Genomic DNA, 25820 nt, shown 5'->3' on the forward strand with positions numbered 1-25820 from the left:
AAGCCTTTCTGACAGGGGAATAATAGGAGAGAAAAACATGATGGGTGAGAAACTAATCACACACCAAAAAGTCTCCAAAGATTTTGAGACGCTTGCACCATCTCTCTCTTTTTCTATTGGATAAACAATCATTTATGACCAGCCAAAGAGTTATGTCACAGTTTCGGCAGCATAAAAGTGAATTCACAACACAGTAATCAGCGTTCATGTAGCTCACTTGGCAGAACAATGTTAATGGTGCAAAAGGTCACAGCACGGGTTTAATAGGAATCAAAAATACTGATAAAATCTATACCTTGAATGCACTGCAAGTAGCTTTTGATTAAAGAGTCAAAAGCTTTCATATCTTTCTACTTCTCTTATTTTGACATTCAGAAGAGCTCCTAAGCTCATTTTGCACATTAAATGCACCTATGATAATTGTGTGAATTATATGATGAAATACAGTGACTTGCAGGAGGCAAGGTAAGGTAAAGCTTATCTTTTACATTATAGCGATGATGCGGGTAGTGACGATTCTCTCAGACCAATCAGTGATCTTCAATGTTTTCACGTCACATTTGGTATCAGCTCGGGTCGCTTGAAAACCCAACCGAGGTGGTACGAAAAAAGTATTGGGTACTATGTACTGCACCCAGTGAAAAAGCTCTCAAATGTAAGCTGACCCGACCCAAACTAAACCAAACCGTGGGGTACTATGCAATGGAAAAGCGCCATAAGTCTCAGGTGTGCCCCAGGAGGTGTCTGTGAAGTTTCAGCTCAAAATACAGCACAGATCATTTATCATAGCATGTCCAAAATGTCCCTATTTGGGTGTAAGCAAAAACGTGCTGTTTTTATGTGTGTACCTTTAAATGCAATGAACTTCTGCCCTCTCTCAGTGACACTGAGTTACTGAGAGACATGAATGCTTTTAGTTAAAATAGAGTCCCGTGAATACATTCTGAGACAATACTGTTGAGTACTACACTCATTATTGAGATATAAAAAACAGCTCCATTCACTGTAGGTGAAAACTATGGTAATGCAGGACTGTCAGTCAATTGCTGTGGGTGGGGCTTTATCAGTGTGACGTCACATTAACAAAAGAATCGAAACAGCATGTCTAGTGAGACTGCTTTGGTTTAATGAAGATCAGAAAATAAGGAGTGGTGGATTTATTTTCATTGTAGGGTGGTTGTGTTCATAAAAGTGGATTTTGCATAATAAATGCCCTTTAACAACCAGCATGCCATTTTGGGGGGAGGGGAGGGTATCGATCAGTTGGATGCAGATTTGGTCTGGCCTACACTTCCCTCGGGCTGTGTCTCTCTCTGGGGAACCTGCGCTTGGTTGCCTGTCTCTTTGTTGTTTCCTAGATTGCTCTTCTAATTGTGCATTGAAAGCTGAGGCCAGGCACCCCGCTGACCTGTGTGAACCAGATTGACCTAACTTAAAGAGAAAGAGCAGAATACATTCAAACCCATTATGACTTTATTTGACCTTCAGGACCCAAATGCTGATTTTGAGGTGTTTTGGGTTTTCTGGTTTCAGCGGTGGTGGACTATGGCCACCTTCTCCAGCTTCAAAAAGAAAATTTTAACTCCATGTAACTTGTGACATATATTTTAAGTTTTCTAAAGGCATACAAATATTGCATCTACACTAACCCTGATGTGTATATTTTGCTGGTATATTGAATTGAATTAATTGAATTGAATGCTTTTATTGTCATTGTCTTGCATAAATAAAATTAGGAGCACTGCTCCTGACTGGTGTTAAAAAAACAAACAAACATATAAACAGTAAGACAAAAAATTAGACTATAAGACTGTACAGTACAATTTTACAAATAAATACAACAAGTGAAGAGTCATGATCAGTATTATCTTGGTTGTTGCAGACTTAACAACAAACTTGACTGTGAGCATCCTATCCATTGTTTACTTGCAATTTCATGAACACAGAAATGACAGGTCAAAAAAATTGATTATATGGATTTTGATTGATTTTTTACCACACCCATTTGTATGTCTTCAGGACACTTGAAATATATAACACGTATGATGTTTAGTCATTTTATAATGCGTTTGCATTCTTTTGAAGCCTGAGAGGTGGTCACAGCCTACTCCCGTTGTAACTGACGACTACTAGGGTTTTTACAGTAACACACTGTATTACACATTTACAGTAGCATTAACTGTGGATTCACACCAGATGCGAGTTCAACGATTTGCGCGTGTATATTACATACAAAGTCAATGCAAAGACGCGATCAGATGTGTCCTCGCGTGTGGCGATGCTAATTACGCAATATGAGCGCCACGTTTGCCGCAAAAACGTGCTATTTGCCTCAAACGCGTCTTCGCCCAAGTTGAAAATATTCAACTACAGCGAAAAATTCGCATGACACAAAGTTAAATCCCACGAGTAATCTAGAGCATTTTACGCGATGCCCTGTGTTTGTTGTGTACATAGCATTAGATGTGTAAAATTAAATACAGTTTAGTACTGTAAATCTAATTTACAGTTGCTTGCTTACTGGCAACACTGTGTTGCAAACTGGACTAAAGCAGTTATCAGGAAACTCGTCACTATCCGTGCTGTATCTGAGGTCATCCAACAGCTTAAAAAATTTGCACATCACATGCTCATGAGCTTATAATAAACAAAAAAGCCTCTCGTCATCAAAACAAGATATATAATTTAGCTCTTCAAAACAGCGGTTTTAAATGCACAGTAACATCATCACTCCTGACTACTCCTCCTCTTGCGCAAGATCCCGTAAATATCACTGCGCCCGAAGTCGAAGTGCTGCAAACCAAGCGCTCCTCCGCCACACAATAGCCATACAGTTCTCATTTTTTATCCGCTTAGAAAATCGCCACATTTTATTTTGTGAAAATCGCCACATCTAAATTCATCCCTGTTTGGATCCTAAGGAATGAATGGGGCTAGGCTAAATGCTAACACATTCACAACGTGCTGTACAAAGATTAAGCGCATGCATTAAAAAAGATAGGTATGTATTCATTTGTCTAAGTTGAGGTAAGAACATTGTAAAATATTGGAAAACGGTGGTGTTTTTCCTTTAACAATCACAATGAGAAATGTCTGCAAACTGAAATGATTCAGAGATCAGGGAGCTTGTCAAATATCCACTCTGATGCTAAGATCATTCACTAGCATACTAGAATGGTGTGTCATGCACTCTTTTATAGTCTTATCATAAACAAAAATGCACGCGAGTGGTTTCTGGAGAGAGAAAAAAACAGATAATAAGCAAACTTCAGACGCTGCAGAGAAAAAAACTAGGACTTTAAACACGTCAGGTGTCTTTCCGGGATCTTTACGGTATGTGTGTGAAGACTATTATTGTTATAAAATTATAGTTAGTGTGAATAAATCAAAAATCCCGGATGCATTTTCCGTGTATTTTCCGTAATGTCTGTGTGAAAAGGGCTTTAGAGTTGAATATACTTTCATTTGGAGCAACAATGCATCATGCACTCAGACCTCAATATTTAACACACAAACCTCAATTATGTGACAATCAACAAAAATGATTCATTACACAAGACCTCTTAACACAATAGATGACAGACAACAACAACAACAGCATATAAAGCCAGCAAACACTAAATCAGTACTCTTTCTAATAATAGGCCTATTGACCACATAATTTAACATTTTGTAATGCATGCTGGGAACGTTCAAACCATTGTTTTATGGTTTATTGTTTGGACAAACAATTAAGTATATAAGTTTAGTCAAAAAAAATCTTTGTTAGCAACATGGTGTGGATCTATCAGTAAGGATCTTATTCGTTGTACAGTAAATGAATTTGCCCTTACAAAAAAATATTTTGAAGTTACATTATTAGCTTTGTCGTGAGAACATTTTAAAGTTAATATGATTTATAATTCGAATATAGAAATAAAGGGGTTCCATCTTACGGCCTGTCTGTTTTCCTTTCATTTCTTTGTGAGGTGTTGCATTCCAGAGCTCTCTGTAAATATGACAAAGAGGTGGTATAAGAAGTCCACTAGTAAACCGAAACACAGTGATGCCATTTAGCACCCAAATAAATGTTTTAAAATGTATAATAAAATCACACGTTTTAGCCTATACCCCAAGGACTATGAGCACAAAAATACTTTAACCATCTTTGTTGTCACTTACACTGTCAGAGGTTGACAGATATCTAGCCCAGGCACAATGAGGCCAGGGGAAAAACCCTTATCACCCTCCAAACTCTTTAGTGGCAATGTGACCCACTGCAATTAACAAGATAAACAAAAAGGAGGCCACAAACTTTTGGTTTTCTGATCCAGGCTTTTTGGACTATCAAACTTAAATAGTTTTATTTGACTACACAATAAAATTATTATTAGATGATGCAATAGTTGTGAAAATGAGAGTATTTCAGCTGTTCAACGCTATTTTTATCTCAACTCTTAAGCTGGTAAAACGTGTTTCTTTGAAGGTTGAAAGGAAAATGTATAGTTTATAGTGTCAAAGAGAGAGAAACAGACAGATATCTCAGGGGTTTGTATTCGAAAACATGCCATCTTTCAATGTTGTTCTGGAAGTAAGACATTGTTGATAAACAGAAGTCTGGCAGTTCAGCGTATGGCAGATTCAGTCAGCAATCTGTACTGGAATGCAGCACCTCTCAGAGGACTTGCCAATAGCCTGATCTATGTAAACAAAGAGCTTTTGGTTTCTACTGGCCAGTACAATTATTTAGGTTAGATTTTTTTATATAAATATTTCAAATATTTTAATACATACTGTATGTCAAGTAATGTACTTCATTTTTATTCATTATTATAGGAATGAGACTGAAACATGTCGATTCACACAATTTATTTAATCTCATTTAAAATATTTATCACAATTGACTCACATTGACTACATGAAATGTACAAGTATGACCTATGCTGTTTTACAAAACATATTAGGGGCTGCTGTATGCAGGCTCTGTACTGAAAAAAGTCACTGGCACGGAACACTTTTAAAAAGTACACCTTTAGTACATAAAGGGTGCATATTACTACATCAAATGTACATATTTGTACCATACACTCACCTAAGGGTTATTAGGAACACCTGTTCAATTTCTCATTAATGCAATGGGGGATGTTTTCTTGGCACACTTAAGGTCCCTTAGTGCAGATTGGGCATCGTTTAAATGCCACAGCCTACCTGAGCATTGTTTCTGACCATGTGCATCCTTTTTTGACCACCATGTACCCATCCTCTGATGGCTACTTCCAGCAGGATAATGCAGCATGTCACAAAGCTCGAATCATTTCAAATTGGTTTCTTGAACATGACAATGAGTTCACTGTACTAAAATGACACCAAAGTCATCAAATCTCAACCCAATAAAACCCAAATCTCCATCAACTGCAAGATGCTATCCTATCAATATGGGCCAACACCAACATTTCTAAAGAATGCTTTCAGCACCTTGTTGAATCAATGGCATGTAGAATTAAGGCAGTTCTGAAGGCGAAAAGGGGGTCAAACACAGTATTAGTATGGTGTTCCTAATAATCCTTTAGGTGAGTGTATATGTGTTTTTGCAGTAGCGTCCAAGTGTGTGCTGGCTCAGTTTGGGCTTAAACTTTGTTGTCGTTGTCGATATGTCTTATAATTTTTCTTTGTTTTAAGGTAGATATAACATTTTATTTCTTCGATTAATAAGACATATAGAGATTTCTGGCAGTGAAAAGAATCACATGGACAACAGGTCATACTTGGATCTGTTGGAAACACCTGTATGCACATGTTCAGAGGTCCGCACCCACTTTTTTTTTAGACAATTAAATGTACTTATTTGCTTATGAACTGATTTATAAAAAAGTGCTGAAACTCAAACATACAAGCATTCAACACAGTGTTTTTCCTTATTTCATACCATGCCCATTTTTTATAAGATGTTCTATGGAGCTGGCGGCAAAACAGACCCCAAAACTCAGAAAGAACCAGTATTCCCACTATGAAGGGTTTTTGAAAAGTAATAATAACAGCAAAGGACTAATACTTGTTGCAACTTGTCTATGGTTTATGGGAAAGAACAACTAGTTAAATAACATAACCACATAAGCTGTCGAGAGAACTCTTTTACTCTACATTTGGACAGAGTTGGTTTAGGTGGGTTCACCTATGAGCTGCTTGTTACCTCCCACAGATGACCTTGAATGAAACATAGATCAGATACTTGAACTTGACAGAAAATGCCCCCCCCCCCAAACAGCAGGAGAAAACGAATAACTAGATCAGACATTTATATTTTCACATTTTGTTTCATTTCACTACATCAAGATTTACAACAAAAATAAAAATGTGTATCATAGCGCCATCTGTACTGCGTGACAGAGAGTGAACACTGTGATTTTTTTTATTATTTTAACTTTATTTGCTCACTCAAATTGTATTCCCATTAGTTCGTCGATACCGCAGACAAACAACAATATATCGCTTGAGCATTTGCAACGAGTTGGACAAATGTATGCTATTGTATTTTAATAGGATCAGGATTGGAGATTAGCTTTAGGTTAAGAAAAAACGGTTCAGAGTTTGAAAGAAACAACACTGAACTGTGCTCGAGTGAGCATGAATTCCAGCCCCCATTTACAAGTTGTTACGCAAACGCAAAACGTGACTGTGATTGGTCAGAACGTGCCCTCCTTCTTTTGAAGGTAACTTATTAAAACAGCCGTTGGGCGGAGTCGAGCTTCTGACTATAAATAGAATGAGTACAAGCAAAGGTACCGGGTACGACTTTGTCCTTTTCTACAACTTTTAGGAAGGGGACAACATCGCTGTAAAGTCCCTAAGGCCCACTTAAACATCACCAAAAGGGAACTAATCGCCGAAAATGTCTGCAAATAAAAATGCGGATGGAGGATGGAAGAGCTTTATCTGGAATTCAGAGAAGAAGGAATTTTTAGGACGCACAGGCGGCAGTTGGTGTAAGTGCAAATATGTTTTTTCACCTACTCTACTTTTGGATTGAACTATTTTGGTCTAAAAGATATCAATATTAATACAACACGACTATAACTTACATACAAAAGAAACAACTGCGATGTGTTTCCTGGCGTTGGAAACACTCAACACCTGTTTGAGCTGACTTAACACGCTATTTTGACTCGCGACTTTCGTTTTCAAAGAGAAAAATTGCCTCGAGGTGGCGACTTGCACTCTCTGTATTAACCAGATTATACTTTTAGGCTTTTTTTTTTAAAATAACCTCTTTATTGTTTTATTTCACACAAACTGATTTTTGTGTGTGTGTGTGTGACATTTTAGTGGGTTGAGTTATAGTAACGTAATAAATGATAACCTGATCAGCGAATAATGTAGATTTGAAGATGCCAACTGTCGAATGAATAGCTTGCAAACTTAACCAGAATGCTTTGTCAAAATTTGTTGAATGAGATGTTGAAGTTTAGGTCAGTGGCTGAAATCTTTGAAAAGAAAAGGTCATTTTGAAGGTCGAGATGATGTTTCGAGTTTTGTTATGGTTTAGGAAGAAACTGTCAGTCAACATCTAAAACATGACACTGTGTAAATATTTGAAATGAACAGTAGCTGTCTATAAAGCATAATTTGGTAAAGTTTTTAAAAGTCAGATTACACTAAAATCTTAAGTAGTGTCAACAAGCATAAGCAAATATTCTGAGCATGTTTTTTCAGGTAATGTTCATAACGCAAACAGATTTGGCCTGTTTGACGTTAGTTCACTCTTGACTTACAGCTATTAATAATTTTATAGTTACAAATTATTGGTAACGTACAGATTCTGTTTTGTTAATAAATATAAATAATCAAAAATGGCCGAGTTTATGCTTATTTATGCCATGTAGAAAGTAGTAAACCATAGCTCTTGCTAGCTTTATCGGTTATGAACATTTGTGTCTATCGCTGAACTCCTGATGAGATATTGATCTGTACGTACACTTGTTTCACTCGGCCTAAAGTTATGTTATCCAGTACCCACTCGTAATAAATCGTCAATTTTATCATTTAATAATAATAATAATAATAATAATACAAAATGTTCAGTTCAAAACTAAATGAGTTTAATAATGAGTTTAGGCAGACATGTGGAGTGTCATGAGTGCGGCAGTCACATGTAGCTTAGCCTGCTAGTGTCACTGTATGTACTGTAAGTGTACCATAAAACAAACTAAAGAAATCTCTTGAACAACTTTCGTTAAGTCGACAGGTTTACAAATAAGCATTTATAGTGATAAATAGGCTTGGTTGCAGTAGTTTTACTGGCAAATAGTATCCAAACACTCTTGCGTGATATGTACGAGTTGGGTAACGTAAGTTAAGAGGAAGCTGTCGGTTTCTGAAACAAATCTACCGACGCGTGTAGTTTCATTAAAGCTCGTATTCATTTAAAGAGTTTTTGACTTTATCTTGTCGATTTAATCGTTTCTCGATAAATATTGATGTGAAGTTCAGTTCATTCAAGTCATTCCCACATTTTTCCCACAGGTTGAAGTTTACTACGCACTATGTGCGTGGGCTACGACGTAACAAAAAGTATAATTTACACAGTTTTGTTACGTAATAAAAGAGACGCGTCCATTCATGGCAAGTGTGAGGGGTTGAAGGACAAAGTTAATCGTCAACTGATGCGATTGTGTTTAAGTTTCCTACTTTCATGGTCTGCCATGCTGCTTTAATATGGTATTAAAAACCACAGTGGGATTATAAAAGCAGACATATTAATAGTTTTAGGGGTAGGCATTGTCCACGCATGAAACCATTGTCTCTAGTATTGTATTCAAGGTTGAATGTGTTTCCTGTAGGTTTAAGGGCCCTTCAATGTTTTATTGCCTAAGGTGAAGGAAAGGAAGTCAAAGCCCAGTCAGGCACACGCAGACAATCACACTGTTGTGTTGCTGAAGACTTGTAGCGAATGTTAGAATAGACGTTAGACTTTCAATGAAGTGTACTGACTGGCACATCAATGTAAGACAAGAATGTTTATTATTCTGTAGGTCAGCAGCTCGTCTTCTGTTGTTGCATCATACAGGGAACATGTGAGTTCGGGGAGTGTTATGAGTAATGCATGAACATAGTGACACTCACAGAGCATAATGAGGAATTCTCGGAACGTTGGGGTTGTGTCGCAATTATTGGTGACTTTAAATAAGATGCTGAGTGTCTTATTTGAATAAGAAAGCTGATCACTTCAACTTTGAAAGTCAGGAAGAAGACATTAAAACTAGGTAGTTTGTTTATTTTGTAAACGCCTACCAAACTGCTTGTACATGCTAAAACACTAAAACTATAATGGTGTCACTCAATAAAATGGTATATAGATTGATTTGGCACTACCACTCGTGTAATTATAAACTGAGGCTTTTATTTTGATATTCAAGAGCTACATGCATTAATTCACCTGCTGTCTCAGAACACTTAAGGTTTTCTGTTATATGCACATGCATACATGTTTCCAACTTACTTCACTACATTCAAAAGCACAGAATCATAATTTTTTATTTCATTAAATTTTATGTATTGCTAAAGTAAAAGTAAGTAGAAGTTTTACTAAAAGTACTAGATTTTTAATGTACTTTATGTATTAAATGTAAAACTTGTATTTATGAAATATAGTTGAGTAAAAACTATAATATTATGCTTTGGAATAAAGTGAAGTATGTTTTCCAAAGATACTTGAAAAATGTACTTGATCAGTGTTTTTCTGAGTAGAAAGTAAAAATGCTTCACTACAGTCCACCTCTTGTTAATTATATGCTGCTCAGTAATGTATAGACTAGTTAAGTCTAGGGTACTTTGTTTTGTTAAATGCTCAATCTGTGCCTCATCATGCATAGATAAAGGTGCAGTGTGTACATTTTAGCGGCATTTAGTGGTGAGGTCGCAAATTGCAACCCATGTCTCAGTCCACTGCTCTTCCCTCACTTTTGAAACGCATAGAGAAGCTACAGTAGCCGCCACCAGAAAAACATGTCATCGACGGAGACAATTTAGTAAAAAAGTTTGTCCATTAGGGGCTTCTTTAGAAACATGGCAGCATAAATGGCGACTTCCACGTAAGGGGACCCTCGATGTATGTATATAAAAACGTCTCATTCTAAGGTAATGAAAACATAATGGTTCATTATTGAAAGGTTTTTATACACCTCTTATAATATAGTTTTGTATATTATTTAGCATTCCTGTCAAGAGACCCTTTTAAAAATTACACACTGCACCTTTAAGGTAAAATGCATTTCAGTATGTGAATGGATAGATTTAATCGCCACTGAACTGAACTAAAATGTTATTACCCAGCTCTTATATGTCATATTGAATTAATGCCATCTACTTTTCTTTACAGTCAAAATCTTCATCTTCTATGTAATCTTCTACGGCTGCTTGGCTGGAATATTTATTGGCACCATCCAGGCCATGCTTTTGACTCTCAGCAACTACAAGCCCACATACCAGGACAGGGTGGCACCCCCAGGTAAAATACAAATTTAAATCATGTTGTAGAAATTGCATGCCACAGTAAAATTAAGTTTTTTTTGTTGCATTTGAAACACTCTGGGCATGAAGTGCCAGAATTTAGAGATACAGAATGAACTACATGTACTTTTAAAAGCTATTTATTGTTTTGACTGGTATGATTTTTGATAAGTACTATATGCAGCACTGTTGTGACAATGTTGTCATGGTTTCAGTGTTTATCACTTTTAGTGTTCCCTCGCCTTATTTGAACTTCTGAGATTTGTTTATTGTCTGTGAAATGCTGTGGTCCTTTGAGTGTTGACAACGTTCACTAAAGGCTTCTTCATCACAAACTTTTAAAACAGTACTGGCGACAAAAACGTTACATTTTATTTTATGCGATTTATTTGGAAAGATAAAAAGAACAGTGTTTTTGAAATGTCACAGAGTGTACTTGCCCTATGCATACCGAACTGTACCCGAGTACGCTTGGTCCCCAAAGTATGGTTCGTTTAGCTAGTGTGATCGCTCCGTACAATACCAAGGTGCGGTTTGCTTTGCAGAGATAACCTCTGGCATGGGTCACTGTGATTCGGCGCCATCATTTGTCACTGGAAGAAATTCTGATACCCGCAGCACAAATGCATGCATCATGCATGCTGCACAGACCGATCGGTTTATTTAATGTTATTATATAATGCCATAACCGTGAAAGACATTTAAAAGCATATTAGAAGCAGTCTGCTATGCAATCATTTTCGTGTTGCTTTAATGTCATACACCAATAGATCTGGAAGATCTCAATGATTTCCAACACACCAATTAAGCCATAAACTCAGAATTACGATGATCTCCATTGGACATGTCTTCCAGTTATCTTTAAAACAATTGCATCATGTACAGATCATAAAGTGTCGTGTGAGTGCAGACCAGCGTTGGAGTGGGGACAATCGCACTCAGGTCCAATTAAGCATAATATAAGTGACTCTTTAGATGGTTCCTTAATACTGTTTCTGTAAACCTTGTGACAGCTCTGAAGGTCTCCCTGACCTCAGAGAGGGGTGGTGGTGGTAAGGGGGGCGGAAGGGAGGAGACGTGAGGGAGACCGAAAGCCATTTTGACCTTCACACTCCCTGCTAGACCAACGAGGCTTCCCGTTAGGGCTGATCCTCAGCGACGCGCTTTACGTGTCTTTGAACTGATATGTCTTGTAATTCGGTACGGGCTGACAGTGTTACCCTGTTTGCACTTGAACATGCCACTAGAATAGTTTCCAACAGGTCTAAGGTTTATCGAGCTTTGGGTAAGCCTGTTTTGCTTGAAGGAGTCTTGTGCAATTTCGCTTTGGCTGAAAACGGGAAAAGAAACAGTGGAGAGCATTGTACACTCTTGTTTCCTAAATCTGCGTACGTTTAGAGACCGCTAGCTCCACGGCCAGGCATTTGCCACACCAGTCATGCCAGTGAATGTTTGCATAGTGCACACTCCCGTCTTGGCTTTAAATTTAGCTGCATTCATAAACCGCTATTTTGATCCTGAACATAAACGTCTCTGCCAAGAAGAAACACTTCCCCTTTAAGAGAGCCAGCCAACCCCTGAGATTTGAAGTTTAGTGAAAGAAACGAGAGCAAGAATGAGTGGAGATCACCATGGTGTGCAGCTATTTGCCAAGAAAAAGGCCGGCAGTAGAAAAGACATGCTGCGTGCGCTCAAGTCCCGCCTCTTTGGGGCTAAAAGTTTCCATTGTGTTAGAGGAGCACGTGAGCGTATGGAGAGGAGGAGGGGGGAAGCTGGGAGACTCTCACAGGCTCTGACTGGATAGACGGGGCCTGTGTAATAAAACTGTATTAAAAGAACACACGCAATCGCACTTCTGAAACAGAAACAGTCTCCAGCTCGTCTTTGTCACCGACAATAAAGCTGCAGCACATGCGTGGGGCTTCATTACCGACCTGTTGAAAAGCAACTTTGCATTACAGCCAATATAAGGTTTCCGTTTGCTTGTTCTCTTCTGCTGGTTCTGCTCACGCCACGCCCCGTTTTGGCCGTAAGCTCGAGCTGGTGGAAAATTACTGCCAAGCAGAGAATCTGAATAGCAAACTTCCATGACAATGAATGGACTTGCGGGTGCCCGAGTTACCAGGCATTGTCAGTTCTCCTTGCAATAAAAAGAAAGTTTTGCAGGCAAAACACTTTTAAATAATAATATGTTGTACATTGTTTAACACAGGTTTTACCTTTTTACAGGCCTTTCACACTCCCCACGCCCAGACAAAGCAGAAATCACCTTCAACATGAACGATTCGTCAACTTTTGAAGCATATGTGACAAATATTGCAAAGCTTCTAGAGCCATACGATAAGGAGAATCAGACGGATGAAATGAAGTTTGAGAACTGTGGAGGTACATTGAGTCCTAAGATGCTATTTTTAACTACATGCCTGTGTATGTCATTTGTATGTAATATTCATATGCATTTGCTTAATCCTGGCCATTAAGAAATCCCAAATTTAGGCAGAGTCTGATTTAAAAATGCTAATTAACAAGAAATCATTCTTTAAACGCAAAATGCTTGTTTTACCTTGATTATCCTTGTTTAAATCCCAAATTGAATGCAAAAATGATTAATTGCACAGTCATATATTCTAGCATGTTGTAGAGATCCTTGCTATACTGAATATGTCAGCCAAAGTTCATGTACAGTGTGTACAGTCAAGAAAGTGATACCCTGCAACCTTCCTGAGCTTTGAGTCATATGATCTTCATTTACAATTCAACGGTCCATGTCTTGGCTATACTGCCTAGGTAGACAATTGAGGCTTTATTTGACCCATTTTGCTGTCTCCCATGCTCATGCAATGTTGTGGTAAGGACGACTAAATAAACTTGCATTAGACACTAACCGTCTACAATGGATTTCTTGTCCAGACAAACCGGGACCCTACTGGGACCGTGGAGCCCTAGAGGATGACAATGGCCAGAGGAGGGCCTGCCGTTTTGAGCGTTCCTGGCTGAAAGACTGCGCGGGGACCCAGGACAAATCATATGGCTTCAGTCAGGGCAAACCCTGCCTTGTAATTAAACTCAATAGAATTGTCAACTTCAGGCCTCGGGTGAGTTTTAATCTTGTTTGAATAGCAATGGTTTAATGTGAAAGACGTTAGCGTGACCGTGAAAAGCAAAGCAGTTTTTTAAATAACATGTTAATTTATAAGCTATTGTAATAACCGTGAATGTAAAGATCCTTAATGTAAAGTGTTATTATTCTATTTAAAGTCATTCCTTCGCTATTAAAGGATTAGTCAATTTTCTTAAAAAAAAAAAAAATCCAGACTCACCACCATGTCATTCAGGATGTTGATGTCTTTCTTTGTTCAGTGGAGAAGAAATTGTTTTTTTTAGGAAAACATTCCAGGATTTCTCATTTAAATGGACCCCAACAGTTTTAATGCAGTTTAAAATTGCAGCTTCAACGGGGTTGCGGAGGACTTTAAACGATCCCAGGCGGGGCATGTGGGTCTTATCTAGCGATTCTTATTTTTGACAAGAAAAATGGAGGGTATGCACTTTTGGACCGCGGCTTCTCGTCTGTCTCCGGTCCTGTGATGCGCCAGCGCGACCTCATGCAATACGTCATCACATCAAGAGGTCATGAAGGACGTATGCTAAACTACGCCCCAGTGTTTACAAGTGTGGAGAAAGAGGACCGTTCCGACGTTGTTGTATGTTGAATGATACTAATTAATGTCTTTGTGTCAGTTTATAGTTTAAAATTGTCCCCAAATGTGCGTTTCATATATGTAACACATGACCTTTCCGCGGCATTACGCAATTATGTGAGGTCGCGCTGGCGTGTCACAGGATCGGAGATAGACGAGAGGTTGTGGTTTAAAAGTGCATATTTTTTATTTTCGTTTCGCTAGATAAGACCCTTATGCCTTGTTTGGAATTGTTTGGAGTCCTTTGAAACTCTGAATGTGCAATTTTAAAACTGTAATGTGTTGGGGTCCGTTAAAGTCCATTGAAATGAGAAAAATCCTGGAATGTTTTCCTCAGGAGACATAGTTTTTTCTCGACTGAACAAAAAAAAACTACATTTGACCATCTACATTTTGGATGACATGGTGGTGAGTAAATTATCTGGATTTTTTAAGAAAATGGACTAATCCTTTAACAATTTTATTGCTTTCCAGGCTAAGAATTGGTTTGTTAATCTAAGGGCAACATCAGGCATGGTAATATCTTTAAACTCTTTCCTTAGCCTCCATCCACTAATGACAGTCTTCCTGAGGGAGCCCACCCCCACAATCAGGGCAATCTGATTCCAATCCACTGCAAAAGCAAGGTAAGAAACACTTCCAAAGATGATTGAATGCGCTATAGTACTCTTGAGACGGATCTTAACACAAGTTCTCCTTATCACAACAGAGAGATGAAGAAGCAGACAAGCTGGGACACATTGATTACTTTGGGGTGGGTGCCGGTTTCCCTCTCCAGTATTATCCTTACTACGGCAAGCTGCTACAGCCACAGTACCTCCAGCCTCTCGTGGCCATCAAGTTTCAAAACATCACCAGGGGTTTTGAGATGCGCATAGAGTGTAAAGTATACGGCGAGAACATCCATTACAGCGAGAAAGACCGTTCTCAGGGACGCTTTGATATCAAAATCCTGATCGAGTCATGACCTTAGCTATGAAAATAGCGCTTTTATTCTGCCCATTTCAAACATGATAATTTCAACACATTCAATTGGATAAAAACATCAACAACAACTAGTCTTGAACAAACTTTCACAACATACGGGACCTACACTTAATCTGTATGCTTTACACTAGCTTTCTCTGCATGTCTAGGTTTTAGATTGTAAATTACAGGAAGAGTAGCAATAGCAAAGTATTTATTCTACTGTAAATGAGAATATTCCGTGAGCCATGGGACGTTCATTTATTACTGTAAATTATAATTCCACTACTGATGTAGCGAGCAGTGTTTCTGTCCCCTGAGTATTTCTGCCTAGTGTGGTCTCTCTATGGAGTGTGCAGTAGTTGCATACAGTGGTCCTTTCCAAGCCATGTTGTCATTTTTTGTTGTCTTACTGTATTGTGAGAGAGCCTTAGTGGTCCAAGGTGTGTGTGTGTATACGTTAGTAAATGTGAGAGTTTGAGTGTGAATGTGTGTGTATATGTCTAAACTTAAAAACTGAAAATACTGGCATGGTACGCTCTGAACTCCCCAGGTCTGTCTGTGTGTGTGAAAGTGACTGCACTCCGTTAAATTCTTTTTCCTTTCTTTGTTGCCTTTATTTTTTTTTCGTTGATTGTGGGGAATATGTTTGTACATCACCTTTTGACGTTTTATTTGATTGTCTTGCAATTTGGGAAATTGGGGCTAATGAAAAGTCGGTTTGTGTAAAGCTTATATTCCTTTACTATTAAGTGTAGAACTGTGTCTAGCCTGGAGGACTGAAGTGGCCAGTGGTCACCGTGGCATTTCAGTGCTTTTAATTTTTTTTCTGGAGACATCGCATAATATGCGGTGTTACTTTCTAATGAATGTTTTAGCCATGTTCATGGTGGAAGAATTTTATATTTATGCAGTTGTACAATTTTTTCAGCAGGAGAAAACGTAATGTATGAATCCAGATACCAAAGTCACTGGTCAAAGGTTCGAAACCTATCAGATGCAAAGCAATACCCCATGTAATAGGATACTATGTTTGTGTTATAAAAACAACTTTAAAGGCAAAGTTGGAACACTTGTCAAAACAGTCATTTGCTCATGTATTGTTATTTAAATCTGGGTAAGACCTGAAAAAGAAATAAATGGACAGACAACTGATTTATTGTTAAAGTGGTCTTTATTTAAATGGTGTTGGGAAAATGTCTTGTGTTTGCTTCACCCATCTAAAATCTTAAAGAAATATTGAACCTACAAAAAAAGAAATAATCACAATTTAGTCTAAGCGTACATAACAACATTAACACAACAAAACATGATCAAAACACTTTACACAGTCATGCAACCCAGCAAACAATAGCCATAATTTTACAGTGTAGGTTAAAGGGACATTCCTCTTTATTTTTAAAATATGCAAATTTTACAGCTCCCCTAGAGTTAAACATTTGATTATTACCGTTTTGAAATCCATTTAGCTGATCTCCGGGTATGGCGCTAGCACTTTTAGCATAGCTTAGCACAATCCATTGAATCTGATTAGACCATTAGCATCGTGCAAAAGTGATGTTATATTAGTAGTAGTGATATTACGCAGTTACTTTCAATGGCAGGTGACTATTTTCGGGCAGTGCGTAATATCTCTACGCCTGCTGCAGCCATGTTACATCAGCAAAGTCCTTGATTATTACGCCAGAATGAGAGTGAAGTTCCTAACCATATCTGCGTAGAAAATTGCGACTTTTAATTTTCTTAGTGCACAGTGTAACTACAGAAGAGTCAAGTTTTAAATAGGAAAAATATTTAAACTCCTTGGTTATTATTTTTTGCCCTATGCTAATGGTCCAACCAGATTCAATGGATTGTGCCAAGCTACGCCAAAAGTGGTAGCACCAGACCCGGAGATCAGCTGAATGGATTCCAAAATGGTAAGAATCAAAGTGTTTAACTCTAGGGAGCTGGAAAATAAGCATATTTTCAAAAAAAGTGGAATGTACCTTTAACTATAGATGGTTTTAACAGAAAGAACATAAACAAATGGCTTTTGTGGACTAAATGAAACTTCCTTTTACAGAGTCCTTTTATTTCTGATAACAAGGGAAATAAATGACAAGTACATTACCTTTGTTTATATCATAATGCGTATCAACTACTAGACTGAGCTAACGTTACTGTGAAAAATTAATGTTAGCTACAGGTCCTTACATTTTTGCCTGACTGCCAAATCTCTTCGCACAGTTGTGATTCATGCTCGTCGTCTCGTCTCGCCTTTAGCAAACCAAAAATGTTTTTTTTCGACAAGGTATTTGTTTCGAAGATCAGTTTAGCCACTAGCCATACCGATAAATAAGTACAGACCGGAAGTTCACTTCAGGCACGTTACCGTGACAACGCACATGACAACCCACTTCTAGCCGAAAATGTAAAATTAAATTTGGTTGTTTCTGCCAAAATAATTTATTTTTGGGCTACAGTTAGACGTCTACTTAATATCACTGACAACCCAAATTTTGTCATGTTTTAGCCTAGACGTCTGGGCTGTGTTTGAACAGGTATTGGATGTCTTTTAAATGCAAAATTGCTTGCTGGGAGCCCCCTTTAAAAATATCCTTGCATTAATCTTTTATGCACATTTACCACTTCATTCACTTCTAAGCACTTTATCAGGCCTCAGCAACAAGTCGCCAGCTTGTTTAAGTTTCAAACAATTGACTTTCCCTGAATTGTGCCTGTTACAGCTGTGTGTGTGTGTGTGTTCGGCACAGAAGAGTTTGTACTGGGCCTCTGAGGCCTGAGCTCTTGGAATGTCACGGCTGAGTCGGTCAGCAGGCAAATGATTAACAAGAGACCATTTGTGCTAGGAGGCTGAACAGATCAGGAGTTGTGCAAAACAATGACGTCCACCGGGCCAAACCCACTCCCTGGCATAACAATGCCTTTTCCCTTCAACCGTACTGACATCTGCCTGCTTCCCTTCATGTAAGACACGATGTAGGTCTGGGCCGGCCTACTGCGGACGGTCATGGGACCTGGATGCCATTTTGTTCTGGGCATCGTAAGTACTTGTGGGCTCCAGAAATATTTTTCAAGAGCAAAGGCCAGACATCATCAAAGCAAGCTGCGCCTCTAAACGGCAGAACTCATTGAGTCGACACAAAAACGTGACTGTGTGGCTTTTGCAGTTTGAATGTGATTTGCATGTGCTAACCTCCAGGATCCCATCGTCTGCCAGGTCTGTGCAGTGAATGCCGTTCTGCACTTTGTTTTTGCCAAAGAGAGCTCGTAAAGTGTTGGGCCGAAGATGCCGTGCAATTTCCTGTAAGGAAACAAATGATGATGGGTTACACTAGAACAATGGAGCAAAGGCTTTTAACAGTTCATTCTCTGTGGAGCAACAGGATGAAAACAGGGCTGATGATGATGATGCATGCGTTGTGATGGTGGTTAACCATGCTCAAAAGTATGAGATCAGATAACGTCACATCCTGTCAAGGGCATCGGGTTACTCGCACGTGCTTGTTCACGTTACTTAGATACTTCCTATTTACTGCAAACATCTGCTTTTTATATAACTACTTCCATCCTGCACACCACAAAGACACTTTCTAAAACAATGAAACAAAAATGAGTTTTATATTACATTAAAACTTTTGCAAATTGTATATGTTTTAAATTATGAGATGTAACTATAAATAAGAATGGGATTGTGTCACATAATTACTGTGAAAACCAGTAATTTTTTTATTTTTGGTCGGGGCAGCACAGTGGCTCAATGGGAGTTCAAGCCCTGGAAAGGTCCGCTGGCCTTTCTGTGTGGAGTTTGCATGTTCTCTCTCTGTCACTGTGGGTTAACTTTAGGTACTCTGGTTTCCTCCCACAGGACAAAAACATGCAAGTTAGGTGAATTGGAGATACCAAATTGCCCCTCCCCCAACATGTGTGTGGAACAACTCATGAATGGATTACCAGTTCTCGCCATGGATGCTGGAATGGCGTGAAGAAAAAAAAGAAAGACATTTCTGGTCAAGCTCAAGCTATCCTCAGGGTTCCCACATCTCAGTTAACTTCAAATTCAAGGACCTTTCAAGAACTTTCCAGGTCCAATACCCTCAAATCAATGACTTAATGTGGGGACGCATTTTAAGTGAGAGCAAAGTTACATTGTGTTACCTATTAAGAAACATTGTTACAGTTCCCTTTCGAGGGAACTCGCACTGCGTCACTGCGGTGACACTTCGGGGACGCCTCCAGGGGTAAGTGCGTCTGAATGTGTATATCAAATTCAACCAATGGTGAGGCTTGACAACAAAGACAGGGTGACGTGGGAGCCAGGAAGTATATCACTACCTGAAATATTGCCAAAGACGGCATTACAGGGATGCAGAAAGTATGGCAAGGGAGACGCAGCGTCTCGTTCCCTTCTCAGGGAACAACAGTTACATACGTAACCCGAGACGTTTTCATGTGTCAAACACAACTATGCAAAAAAGCATTTTGGTATGAATCAACATTCGCATACAGAAGATATAAGCATTTAAAGCGAACAGTTTAGCATGTGTGATATTATCCTACACTACACAGGGAATAATATTTTATACTTCTTGAATAAAATAGATTCAAGCACTTTCAATGACCTGTATATATGTATGTATATTTTCAAAAACTTCCCAGGGCCTTGAATTTTTCCCCCCAGATTCACATACTTGCAAGGAACTGTGGGAACCCTGTATCCTCACTGTAAACCAGACTGGTACGGAAAAGACTGCTTTAAATAAACAAAAAATTCTGTCATCATTTACATGTTAACCAAATAGACCTGGGGCACCATTTACTTTCTATAGTATTATTATATCCTATAGGGTGCACCAGATTTGCTTGGTTACAAACATTTTTCAAAATATCCTCCTTTGTATTCAGCAGAATAATAAAGTTTGGCACAAAACGAGGGTGAGTAAATGGTAACAGAATTTTTTTTTGTAAACTAACCCTTTAAACATTTTATGGCTGCTGTCATATTCCAAAAAACATAAACCCACAATGGTTGCATATGAATAAAAGTCTGATAGACATGCGTCAGACAATTAATTTCGTAATAGTAAGACCGCTTTTACGTTATGTTAGAAAGGTGAAGAACTGTGAATAAAATACTCCTCCGCTGCCTTTCCAGCATGACAGAAGTTCAAGGGGTCTCGGCTGAGTTTACTTTGAGTTTATATTTCACTGCCCTTTCGGCTGAATGTTGGACTAATACCAGGTCTTGACTTTAATTCTCACTCACATGTGCTTCTCATTCAGAGCTCAGCTGGCCAACTGGCTAAGGCTAAAATGGAATGTGATGAAATGAAACGTTCCCAAGGACACGAGCTGCCGGCTGTACTGTCCTCTACTGCGCTAATCTCTACCCGTAGGAAATGTAACCCCCCCCATTCGCGCCCCATGGGGGATGGGTTATCTAAGTGTAAATAAATTTGGTTTGCGTAGCCACACCCATCTTGTCACCTCCATTTTGATCTTTGAAGTTCCATTTGAATAGGCTACTACCTGCTAAGTTCAAACACAGCATTAAGAGAAAGCCGACCACACACAGTCAAAATAAAGACTGCATTGTTACATACGATTTACCTGCTTAAGCTCTAGAGAGGCAAGAGATAATTAGAGATTTATGCCGGTTAGTCATTATTTTCCTATCTTGTTGGCTCAGACACTTATTCGTGGAATGACGACGAAGTAATGAAGTCCTTTATCTCTATTTAGTTTAATCTGTGTTTACTGTCAATATTTAATTGAAGAGTATTATTATTGTTATATTAATATTTATTACACACAATGAGTCAAATTTATAGGAATGATACAGAACGCTTATATGTTTGAATGCAAATGTGCCTCAGCTTCGAACTAAAACAAAAAATCCTTAAACTGTAAAAGATTCCTTACATTGCACTTACATTTTTAAGTTTAATCAACTTGAATTTACAATTCATTTCTTGACTAGTGAGGAGTTGCTATAAATTTCAACGTAATTTTTTATAATTTATAGCAACTTCTCCCTAGTCAAGAAAAGTTCAAACGAATTGTAAATTCATGCTGATTAAACCCAAAAATTCAAGTGCAACAAGGAATTTCTACAGTGTAGGCAAGCGTGTTAACAAGCAGTTTATGCACGCAATACAAGCAAAATTCAAGTTTAAAAGACTTTAAAAAATTATTAAAAATGCAACAGGCAGTGCTGGCATCCCACTCAAGCCCTTTTCACACAGACATTACGGAAAATACACGGAAAATGCATCCGGGATTATTTTCCGGAATCTGTGTGTGCGTTAAATGATTTACGGGACGTGTTTGTGTTCACACAGAAGCCTGTCTGCCATTTTACAGGTATTTTCTGGGACCAAAGTGCTGTGTGAAGGTTTAAGAAAATGTGACCCTGTCTATGAAAACCCAGCTAAAGTCTTTCTACATAAAGTCAACTTACATAATGTAAAGAACATTTTGTGAAAATATAACTTTGACGTGACCTTAATCAGTCAATATTAGTGCTGGGCAAAGATTAATCGCGATTAATCGCATACAAAATAAAAGTGATTTTTTGCATAATATATGTCTGTGTACTGCCTGTAATTATTATGTATATTTAACCACACACACATATATTTATTTAAGAAATTTTTTAATTTATATATAATTACTTAAATTTATATATCATACAGAATATATGAAAATATAAATAAATATATATACACATGTAAATGTTTCTTAAATACATACATACATGAATGTGTGTGTATTTATATATACATAATAATTACACACAGCACATACTCATATATTATGCAAAAAACACTTTTTTTTATTTTGTATGCGATTAAACACGATTAATCTTTGCTCAGCATTAACAAAGATTGAAATTAAAATGAAACCAACTTTGATGCTCCTTATCTCAAAATTTAGACTGAGACTTTAGCCTGGATTTTACAGACAGTGTCACAAATATGTACCAAAAAGAGCAATGGGATTTTCGACATGGTGTTGTTTACAAGTACCTTGAAGTACAAAATTAATACCTGGCAGGTTGATTTGCAGAATTCTTGGCAAAGCTGGCTTGCTATAATTACATTAGCTACCCACAACTGAACAGCAGCTATTGAGCTTAAGCTCTCACACTATGTGTTCACACACATATTACAGCCTAGTAAAATAAACAAGTTAATATTGTCCGTTTTTCATAGATTTCTTATTGAGAAGAACACGGTATTATTATAACATCACGTGAGTGATTGTGTTGGGTATATAAATTTTTGATGCCCACTGTTTGACGTCAATACCCATAGTGCTGTTTCGGTGTGGTCACTGTCAGTCAGACACACTATAAATACACACTACATGATCCCTTTCCTCCACTCTGTCATACACAACATAAATAGAAAGTCAATAGAGTGGACATGCTGACGTCAGACTACTGTCTGTGAAGACCACGGCAAAAAATCATTACCTTAGAAACCCTCCCATTGTATGTTTACTGATAAAACCAGATGCATTTTCAAGGAAAACCCCTAGAGTATTTGAATCTGTAGTCACACTTGTTCCAGGTCATTTAGCCATTTCAGCACACTTTTATCCACATTATATAATATATGTGTTATATAATATATATAACATAATTTACCAAGCATAAATGCAGTGACAGTGTCACACCAGGCAAAAAGGCCCTTCATCGGTCAAACGGGTGGATTTAAGACAACCCGTATGTCAGGCTGCGCTGGCAAAGCAGACTTTCTAACCTGAACAGTTGATTTTTCCCATCTAACCAGTATTTTACCTGTTAAGGTAGCTATTTTAAATAAATAAGACTGCATTACCTCATTCTTCATTTTCCCCGCATAAGGGTCTCCTCACAGCTATTTAAAGTCAATGTGCTAAAGTGCTTGGCAGGTATGTTAATGAATGAGCAATAGATTCCAGCTATTTTTATTTAAGAGGGTATTGCGTAAACTTGCCAAGATCGGTCTTTTCATGCCAAATCATCAACACCTGAACAAATTGCTGTCTTTATACAGTGATTATATGTACCTTATACTTACAATACCCCAATAAAAACAAAATGCAAAATGGCATAACTATCCATGATTCATATGCCTGTAGCTTAACTGGTAATACAAGGCACTAACTCCCATAGATTCCCATGGAACATGAAAGCTCATAAAACATCTCATTGCTTTGGATAAAAACATCTGCCAAATTCTTAAATGTAAATGTCTTCATTATCCAAGGGTAGACATCCTAATTGGGCTATCTTGGTAAAAGAGGGCATACATCTTATACATATTAAGGTTTCTTTTTTTAAGATCTTAAAAGCTTTTTAGTCTTAAAGCTATTCCTGTCACTATATACACACAGTAGGGCTTGTTTTCAATGTTCTTTTACAAGATTTTGTATAATTTAATCCAATCGCATAGAAAAAATAAGAGAACACTTCTCATTAACAGGCTGCATAATTTTAAGTTTTATTCATTCATGTACCATTAAGATTTAGGATAATAGGGACGAATTTGGAATGATTTTCCTCCTTACGACAATCCCAGGTAAAAAGTCCTGATCATCTTTATGGTTGTACCAATTGTCTTATCCGATTTTTCTGTGGTGTGTTAAAAGTGACTGAATCTGCTCGGAAGCGCTTCAAAAGCAAATCGTAAATGTTCAACATGTTGAATATTAACGATCAGAAATCCTGTTGTGTGGGGGGAATCCTAAGAACAAACACACATACACGCTGTAGATTGTCATGTGGAATGAAACGATATCCAATCAAAAAGTGAGCTGATGAAAGAAGACTGTTGCATAAAGCATAACAACTGCAGTCATAGCGTAGCAAGCCAGCCTGACCTCATGAGAATTCGTACATATTTTACGAGTTGGCTAATTCGTATGAAGTTAATCATGCAAATACGATTATCATAAAAAATAATAATAACAAAACCTAACCCCAATGTCACAGGGGTCAAGGCAAATCATGTACGAATGTGGTTCTACAAATGAATACGAATAGCCACCTCATAAAATACAAACAAATTACCATGAGATAGCATTGAGCAGACACAGATAGGATATCAGAGATGTAAAAAGCAGTCCACATAATATTAAAAGGAATAGTTCACCCAAAAATGAAAATCCTGTCATCATTTTTTCATCCTCATGTTTTTCTAAACCTGTATGATTTTCTTTTTCTGATGAACACTGATGAAAAAGTGTTTTTGATGAAAAGAAGATATTTTGATAACACAGCTGATTGTAACCATTGACTTTCAAAGTAGGAAAAACAAATACGATGGATTTCAATGGGTACCGTCAACAATATCTTCTTCATTATTTATCAATAGTTCCATAATATTTGTTTTCCTACTATGGAGGTCAATGGTGGTTACAACCAGCTGTGTGCTTACCATCATTTTATCAAACTATTTTTTGTATTCATTATAAAAAAGAAGCTTTGTTGATGTAGTTGTTATTATTATTATTATTATTATTATTATTACTAATACTGTTGCTGTTTTTTTTTTAACACAAAATATCAATATCACCACCATCCTTTTATATAATATTATAGTTTATTGTTGTCAGTATTGTTACTATTATTACTATTAATAATAATCATTATGTTTTTCATTTATTATTATTAAGTTATTATTATGAGATTAGAAAAAAAACAATCCTGAAATCATAACAATCCCTAAAATTATTATTGCTATTACCACCATTATTGTACATACTATTATTGCATAATATACATATTATAATGATGATTATTATTACTACACAAATATGTATTATTATCAGTTTAATTTATTATTATTATTTTGCTTATTATCATTGCTTCATAACAATATCATCATCTGTATTATTATCAGTTTAATTTATTATTATTTTTATTATTATTAGTTCGCTTATTATCATTGCACAGAACAAAACCATCGTAACAATTGTTGTTGGTTTTTTTACTACTTAACTATCTGTTGTATGTTTTGCACTTATAATAAAAAAAAGAAAGAAAAAATAAACTTATACAGATTTAAAAAAAAAAATTATTTTGGGTGAACTATCCCCTTAATGCCATTTCATGCCTGTCATCCGCCAAGTTTGTTTACTGTGAAGTCACATTTGACGACGAGAGAGATGGCGAGATTTCCTGTGATCTCAGTCGAAACTCGCGTTGTTTGTGAAGGGAATCTGAAGGGGTGTGGTGTGCTGTCATGACCATATAGCAGCACTCCAGACACTCTAGTAACAAAACTGTTAAATTGTCGATTTTTTTATTTTCATGTTTGTGGTGTTCATTATGAATATCATCTGATAAGAAAATCTTCAAGTGTGGCCCAAGCTTAACATCCCTGGGTTTAACCCTACATTAGGGGGTTGTTTAGATCCCTAACCTTAAGTAACCCCTCATGCAATCCTATGTTTAAGTAAACTTTTCACTAAGCTACAAGGCAATAAAAAGTGTGAAAAAGTACATTTATTTGTTCTGCTGAACATGAAGGAAGATATTTTGAGAAATGTTTCTAACCAAACCTTTCATGGACCCCATTTACTTACATAGTATTCTTTTGTTCCTACTATGGAAGTCAATGGGGTTCACAAACGGTTTGATTACAAATATTCCTCAAAATATCTTCCTTTATGTTC

General features: G+C 37.4%; 2 protein-coding genes across 2 annotated transcripts in view; one reads left to right on the plus strand and one right to left on the minus strand.

The window, feature by feature from the left end:
• The first annotated feature begins 6748 nt into the window (after positions 1-6748).
• On the plus strand, positions 6749-16307 carry atp1b1a (ATPase Na+/K+ transporting subunit beta 1a). The gene is made up of 6 exons (XM_055213527.2): positions 6749-6962; positions 10355-10483; positions 12715-12870; positions 13396-13580; positions 14729-14812; positions 14896-16307. Exons 1-6 carry the CDS (start codon positions 6869-6871, stop codon positions 15151-15153), a joined length of 906 nt encoding a protein of 301 aa, XP_055069502.2. The 5' UTR covers positions 6749-6868; the 3' UTR covers positions 15154-16307.
• The window catches only part of nme7 (NME/NM23 family member 7), a 43511-nt gene continuing 33998 nt past the window's right edge, over positions 16308-25820 (minus strand). The window contains exons 11-12 of the mRNA XM_055213524.2: positions 18352-18459; positions 16308-16397 (exon numbers count right to left, since the gene is read on the minus strand). Of these exons, the coding sequence (XP_055069499.1) occupies positions 16365-16397; positions 18352-18459 (141 nt within the window). The 3' untranslated portion in view covers positions 16308-16364. The remainder of the gene's footprint in view (positions 16398-18351; positions 18460-25820) is intronic.

This window comes from Misgurnus anguillicaudatus, chromosome 8 (assembly GCF_027580225.2).
Source record: "Misgurnus anguillicaudatus chromosome 8, ASM2758022v2, whole genome shotgun sequence".
Lineage (NCBI taxonomy): Eukaryota > Metazoa > Chordata > Actinopteri > Cypriniformes > Cobitidae > Misgurnus > Misgurnus anguillicaudatus.

Coding starts and splice junctions, on each gene's coding strand:
- atp1b1a (XM_055213527.2), top strand. CDS start 6,869: ATGTCTGCAAATAAAAATGCGGATGGAGGATGGAAGAGCTTTATCTGG. Junction 12,871..13,395: donor GAAGTTTGAGAACTGTGGAG/GTACATTGAGTC, acceptor TTTCTTGTCCAG/ACAAACCGGGACCCTACTGG. Junction 14,813..14,895: donor CAATCCACTGCAAAAGCAAG/GTAAGAAACACT, acceptor TTATCACAACAG/AGAGATGAAGAAGCAGACAA.